The following is an 8,104-nucleotide window of genomic DNA, read 5'->3' on the forward strand; positions in this document are numbered from 1 at the left end:
TACAAATAATAATATGAACATAAATTTGAAGGTAGGTACAATAGGTTTTGTCTAATACAGTATGTACATACATATATAATGCAAGTTTGAAGTAACATTTCAATATCATTCTTCCAATATAAACACATTATTTATAATGCAGAAACCATCTTCATAATATTCAACATATAAAATCTCTGACTGATAAAAAGAAAAAGAAACTCTAATCATCATTACTTATTATGTATTTACAAGTGGTAACAATGAAACTCTTCACTACGAACTTCACTTCATTTATTCTTCATGCGCCAATCGGATTCAAGCATAGCATCTGGGCGCGCAAAATCTATTTGATCCAAATTACCATGATCTGCAAAACAAGGCACGGAAACTAAATTAATGAAATGAAAACCCTTAAATAAAAGGTTATGATAATTCATAGTTAACGATTAAAATGGTATTGATTAATATGATGTTAACTAACCTTGAGTGGTTTCGACCAAGTGGGATCGATCAATTGACCACATGTTAATGTGATGAGCATTATAGTCAGATGGCAGAAATGAAGCACCAGACTGATCATCTAGTATGTTCCACTGTGTACTATTGTCGGCTTCATTTGGCACGGTGTTCTCAATTTTCTCTTGAAAAGAATCATCATTGGAGTGTAATATTGTATCAAGGAAATGATTGCTATCTGGAGAAGTTGGATCTGACTGATACGGCTCATTCGGAGATGACTGATACGGCTCATTCGGAGATGACTGATAAGGCTCATTAGGAGAAGAGTGAATCATTGTGTCGATAGACTCAAGTGAAGTAAGTGGCGACACAGACCAGCTACCTTGTTGAGTCTGTAAATATTGGAGTGAAGGGAGCTCATACCTCATGGACCCGTATAAGGGCTCAGAAGACGAGACATTTGGTACGGTATGAATACCGTCCAGAATGTTATCGTATCCATGAAACTGAGCGTCGGTGTAAAAACTCGGATCACATGGAGGAGCCAACATAGGATATTTTCCGTACGGATCAAATACTTCTTGGACAGCAGCACTACTGCTACAACCACCCAAATCACTGTATATCATATTGGACTCAAGAGGCCGCTTTGAGGGACGCTCGATCAAGGTGGTAATATCAAAACATGGTGGTGACATACCTGGGTGGAATTTGTAATCTTTAAATTCCACAACAGGTATATTGTAGTTTTCTGATTCATCACATTGGCTAGCTTCATTTGCGTCGCCATTTTCTGGATCGGCCTTTAACGGATTTTTGGATATCTCTTCAGGGTAGAGTGGTAAGCCAACTCGTCGTAGTCTCTTAGCTCTCGTGTTCCAATAGTTCTTTATCTCATTATCTGTACGCCCAGGCATCTGAAAAGAAAAGAACGCGGAATGAACATAAGTCGAAAATTCCAGAAAGAACATTCTGCCAAAAATTCGATTTTATTTTCCATGTTTTCTAGATGCCATAAATGCAAGACATCAGATGCATACAATATGTATAAGCTTCTTTAATGATTCAGCTAAACATTATTAATATGAACATAATATATACAAACAAAGAAGTTAAGTAACTACGAACCAATGCAGCCATTCGAGCCCATTTGTTTCCCATCGAAAAGTGTAGCTCAAGGACTTTCTTTTTTTCTTCATCAGTAAATTCACCCTTTTTCAGTTCTGGTCTCAAATGATTTGCCCATCGTAGACGACAGCTTTTCCCACAGCGAGCAAGTCCTGAATACTTTTGCACCGCATTCCAATTTCCCAATCCGTATTTCTTAACATGTTCTACCAAAATTTCATCTTCTGCCGATGTCCATGTACCTTTCTTAAGACTACCTTCTTCTCCTTCTCCTGAGTCACCTCCTTGATCATCTTCGTCATCATCTTCCTCGCCTGATAATAATGACTGACTAGGCTTTATCCTTTTGCAGTCATCATCCAAACTTGATGATGATGACCAACTACGCTTTATCTTTTTGTGACCATTATCTACACTTGAAGTGCTAGTCATGCCTCTCAATATACCTATAAGAAAGTCGATAAAGTTTGAACATTTTAGCACATAATTAAAAGCATATACACATCTTTAACTTCTCAAATGTAAACAATAAACTGTTTAAACTACCTTCTCCTTCCACGTTACGTCCTTGATCATCTTCTTCGCCTAGTAATGCCGACTCACTACGCTTTATTCTCTTGCAGTCAACATCTCCACTTGATGATGATGGCCGATTATGCTTTAGCATTTGACTATCATCCCCACTTGACAATGACATCATCTTCTTACCCTTTAGCGCTTTGCGGCCATCGTCACCACCTGAAGTGGTGCTCATGACTCTCAATATATACCCTATGATAAAAGTTGATAAAGTTTGAAGATTTAGCACATAATTAATCATAAAAATCTTTGATTTCTCAAATGTAAACAATAAAAATGCATTCTGCCTATAAACACTTCTTTTCTATAACACTTTTTTATATAAAAATAAAATAAAAATACCTTCTTTTTTTCACTTTAAAGAAATCATTTACATGATTTTTAAACAGAATTACACAACTTTTGCAACTGAATTATTAGCATAATACACACTAATATTGAAAATACAATAGAAAAAAAAGTAAATTAAACAATAAAAACACCTTAAAAATTCTTAAAAATTGTAACTTTTTCTTAAAAGAATTCTCAAAATTTCTTATAACAGAGCAGATCAAGAACACACTTTACAAAATGCATGAAGATTTATTTTAATACTAACACAAAAAAAAACACAATAGAAAATTAAATTAAATTAAACACTAAATACACCTTAAAAATCTTAACTTTTTCTTATAGATGAATAAAAAAATCTCAAAATTTTCTTATAATTATGATACGGTATTAAACAGAGCAAAAACAGGGCAGAAACAGAGCAGAACAAGAACACAGTTTACAAAATGCATGGAGATTAATTTACCTGAATAATAAAAACACAATCTTTATCTCTGAGTGTCTATAGTAACATCACGAAACCGTCGTAGAATTTTGGAAGAATCATTCAAACCCTAAAACACCAAAACAATGGAAAAAAGTAAAAAACTTTGAGCAATTTTGAGAAGAAAATCGAAAAGATCAAATTTTTAAACTTAAAAATATGTAAAAAGAAAAACCCAAGAAGTGATTATTTGATAAGTGAAGTTGAAATTGAATGAGTTTGGTTAATGAAGAAAGAAAGTACATATACAACAAAGAAGACATTAATATGTACTTTCAGCTTTAATTAACAAATAGCTGAAGCTGATTTATATATATAGGAGTATTTTTCTAGGGTTAAATACATTTTAAAGGAGTTTAAGGGATATGCACCGTCGTTGTAAATTCATTTTATATTGACTTCAGTTTTTTATGTTTTATCAAGAAAATGAGGTATCGTTTAACAAAAAAAAGTGAGGTGATGTGGAAAAATACACAATTATTATTAGTCGATAACATAAAATTCTTTTTTTTTTAACTGTAAAAAAAATAAAATTCTTTTTTTTCTATTATAAAACAATAATTTTTTTCTCTGTTATATAAAAAAGTAAATATAGAGATATTATAAAAATAAAATAAAAAAAGTAAGTAAAGTAAATATAGAGAATTTTTAATAATATTTTTAAAAAAATGAGAATAGAGAGAAATTACAAAGACTTTAAAATACAAATAAAACTTATGAAAAATAACACATTTGCAAAACAAAACAAAAAAGGGAAAAAAACTTTAATTTAATTGTAGAGAAAAAATGGGAGGAAATCGTGGCTATAAATAAGGATGTAAATATTTGAATACCTTAGACACAACCCAAGGGAGTGAAAGACTCGGTAAAAGAAGAAAATTATTAAGGATGGAATCTAAGCGGAGGAATATAAAGTTTGTCAAAAAAAAAAAGTGAAATATAAAAAATCCAAAATATTTCTTTAAATAGAATTATTAAAGAGTGTTTTTGGGATACGCAATACATTATTTCTATTATCAAGATTTAGAGGATCGAGTTTCAACATGTTTGCTTGGTATATTTTAATTATCGAGTGGGAACAATTGATTTTGTAAAATTGAGTTAAACGTAAAATAATTTATATTTGGATACGCTCGTATAAAAATAAGTCGAACAAGAAAATTGAGTATAAAAATTAATTTTAAAATTAGAAGGTACAATTTTTAACTTCAAGTAAAATCAACTATAGAGACAAAATTAATTCTACTCTAAAAAACCCAAACATTAAAATCAATTTTTCATATCTAGAATTAATTATGTCTGTCACATAAGTCCTAACTCAACTAACAAAAATGCTGAAATTGTTAGGTCGAACGTTGTGGCCCAAGTTCGAACCCAGAATCTCACAATTATATATGAGTTTAATTTCAGTTGATTACCACTTTATTTAAGAATTAGTTTTTTTTTTTACAGTAAAAAATTTATAGCATTTCATTATTTAGAATGTTAACAATACAAGTGGGTATATCAATGAAAATGTGTAAACTAACTATTTAAGAATTAGTTATGTCTACTATAAAATTAAAATCAAACATACGGTCGATAAACAAAAATATTATCTGAATGACTCAATAAATATTCTCAATTAGTGGGACCAAACCAAATGATAGTGAGAATACCGGTATTGGTAAAAACGTATTTTTTTCATTGATTAACACAACTCCATTACAGTATATGTTTAGGTTAGGAGTACTTGTTTGTTTTATTTGATGGGTCTGTGAAAATTTAGGATTTAAAAATAAAAAAAAAAAAAGAATTTTGAAATTAGAGTGCACTAGAAACACAAAAAAGAAGTAAAATCTAATTTTTATATAAGTGGGACAAATTTAGGGACGGATTCATTATCTGTCTCGCCTTGTCTTTTGAAATCAAAAAAAACTCAAACATGAATCCAAACTCAGTCAATACAAGTTTTCTCTATCAAATTGGGTAGGGTTCAGGTGGATATATCATATATCATATAAGTTTTTTTGTCATGGTTGGAATTTGGATCATCTCCTTCACTCTCATCTTCATCTCTCTTAATCCTCTCTATCTCTCTCTTAATCTCACTCTCTCTCATTATTATTTTAAAAAAAAAATATTAAAGAGAGAGATTGAAATTAAAAGAGAGACAGAGAGAATTGAGAGAAATGGAGATGAAAATGAAAGAGAGAATCAGTCATGATTGTTGATGTTCTCATCTTACAATGGATTTACGACACCATCTTAGATAATCTTCTCAACACCATAATTGAGTGTGATGATGCAATTGCGGAACTCGCGTGGAATAAATCATTTGACAACAAAAGTTACAGAAATCTTTACCTAGTACAAAAGTTTTTGCCGGTGAGCAATTCTTGTGTGGACCAACAATTTAAACACCTCTTTAGATCACACACTCAAAAAATCCATAAATCATATGTTTATTTAAAAAATTGTATATTATTTAATTATTATTTTTCTTCATTTCTTCTTTTTTGTGCGTGTGACCAAAAGAATAGTCTAAACTCTTGTGACCATCTAAGCATTATTCTAATTTTACACTTTATAATCTCTTAAAATAATATATAAGCTTGTATACACAAGCAAATCATAAACCTAATTTGTTTTCCTTCTACTTTATCTTGCAGTTTTTTATTATAAAAAAATATAATTTTGTCTTAACTAGGAATCAAACCCGCAACCCTTCAGTAGGATACAACATTTTAACCACTATGGCAAGTAGACCAATTATGATTAAAATTATGTCCACAAAGTGTTAAGCACCATCGGTTCTCATATAGGAAAAATTTCATAAGACAATTAAGTACCATCAATTTTTATTACACGGTTTAAACAATTAAAAACCGATAATTAGAAATCTAGCAATTCTCAAGTCTGTTGATATGAAAAATAAACACATTCCCTTCGTGGAAAAGTTGTTGTTTGGGGCGGAAATTTCACACAAATTTTACCAGTAATACCCAAAGGTACAAGACCATAAGTTGTTCATACTACTATCAATTCTTTGATTTTTTGGAATTTTTGTGAAGTTTTAACATTGAGTAAAAACATGAGGCTTCTCAGTGGTACTTCGAGCATAGACGTTGAACAAAGTACATTGTTATATGAATGGATTTTGGGTGTTGCTGATGGAGAAATTGGAGATAACAACAATAGTTATTTAGAACTTGACATTCCATCATATTTACTAATTCCAAATCCATGTGATCTCTTGCTTCTTCTATCGTTGAAAGCACGTATATATCTACATATTTTACAAAACATGAAAGATATAACACATTTTCAAAATAGAGCTATACTAGCTTCTAAAAATTCCGTAGTCGACACAATAAATGATTATATGTTGGATTTAATTCCCGATGAAGAAAAAATATATTTGAGTTATGATATTTCACTCGCACACAACGTAGATGATCAGGTAGTGGATGATGTTCATGCTCCCGAATTTTTTAACACGATTTCTACGTCGAAGCTTCCAAATAACAAGTTGAGACTTAAAGTTAGAGTTTCAGTTATGCTATTAAGGAATTTAAATAAAAAATTAGGATTTTGCAATGGAACAGGACTTACTATTACAAGAATGGGAAAACGTGTTCTTGAAGGAACAATTATTTCATGAAGTAATATTGGTGATCAAGTTTTCATATCTAGATTGTCTCTGACACCATTTAACGTAAGAATTCATTTTAAATTTCAACGGAGTCAATTTTCTTTAATCGTTTCTTTTGCGATGACTATTAATAAGAGCCAATGACAATCTCTTAAGCATGTTGGAATATATCTTCCGTCGCCAGTGTTTTCACATGGTCAGATGTTTGTTGTGATTTCAAGAGTTACTTCTAGAGAAAGATTAAAAATATTGATTATCGACGAAGACGGTGAAGATACGAATAACATTCCAATGTAGCCTATAAAGAAGTGTTTCGTAATATACCGTAATTTCTGTTGTATGAAAATTTTTCTAAATTTATTGTTAAACTAATTTTTAATGTTACAATTATTATATTTTTTTTGTTACATATTAGACTAAATAGACCCGTACATCGTACGGGTCGAAGTTCTAGTTTGTAGTAAAACTCTTGTAAATTTTGTACCCAAAAAAAAAACTCTTGTAAATTTTTTGCAAAATTTTCTTTACTTTTTTATTTACGTTTTCTGCATGATTACTGTGTTTGTGTGAATGAATAGTTCAAGTTATCTTTGAATTGTTAAAAATAATCTAAGGATATATTTTCTATAATTCCATTCTTTTATATTTTGTTGATTAAATTTCTAAACAATATCTTATTTAATCTTAATGAGTTTTACTTGATATCACATGCTTACGATTATTCAATTCTAAAGTACAAAGGATCGAGTGGTGATGATTAGGATTGGACCATTTAAAATCTAAATGGAATCACAAAAAACTCTAACAACCAATTATTACATGCATAAAACCATAAATATATTAGAATTTTTTCTCCTTAATTTTTTGGTGTATAACATGCATAATTATTCTTTTGATCTCTTATTTCTTTTAATATTTTCTTTTGTATTTTTTCTATTTTCTTTTGTATTCTTATGGTTTCTTTCCTTTCATCTTTTTTGCATACATTCACACAAATAAAAATACTCCTTCCGATCTTTAATATAAGATAAACTTTATTTTTTAGATTTATTGAAAATCTAATATATTTAATCCATAATATTGACTAAATACATTAAATTCTCAATGAATCTAAATAATATAATTTCTCTTATATTAAATACCGGTGGAAGTAATTATATAAACTTATATAGTACATTACTACTACGGAAACAAAAATAAATATCCCCTAACAACAATATATAGGAATAGGGAACTTTCAATAATCTAGAAACAATCACCGTCCATACTGACTATTAAATTCCTCTAAATACATATTTTAAAATGGGTTAAAAAATACATAGATAAATGACATAACCTCGAGTAACTAGCATGTACAATAGTCTATACAAATATGTATTGTGCATAACGTAAATATATAGATCCATCTACGCCTATCAACAAGCAGGCCATAAGGTCGAACATACTTCAAGCAATTAGCATGCAATATAATAGTAACACATTTTCAAGCATTGATACTGTCACTTTTT

The 8,104-nt window shown here is 29.9% G+C and overlaps 1 protein-coding gene across 1 annotated transcript; it reads right to left on the minus strand.

Moving 5' to 3' along the window:
- Window positions 1–3,271, minus strand: LOC123917536 (transcription factor MYB33-like). Its single transcript, XM_045969284.1, has 5 exons — window positions 2,945–3,271; window positions 2,116–2,340; window positions 1,570–2,015; window positions 464–1,358; window positions 1–349 (listed from the first exon to the last, which is right to left on the minus strand). The coding sequence occupies exons 2-5, from the start codon at window positions 2,321–2,323 to the stop codon at window positions 270–272; spliced, it is 1,629 nt and encodes a 542-aa protein (XP_045825240.1). The 5' UTR covers window positions 2,324–2,340; window positions 2,945–3,271; the 3' UTR covers window positions 1–269.
- Window positions 3,272–8,104: the final 4,833 nt, after the last annotated feature.

This window comes from Trifolium pratense, linkage group LG3, assembly GCF_020283565.1.
Source record: "Trifolium pratense cultivar HEN17-A07 linkage group LG3, ARS_RC_1.1, whole genome shotgun sequence".
Lineage (NCBI taxonomy): Eukaryota > Viridiplantae > Streptophyta > Magnoliopsida > Fabales > Fabaceae > Trifolium > Trifolium pratense.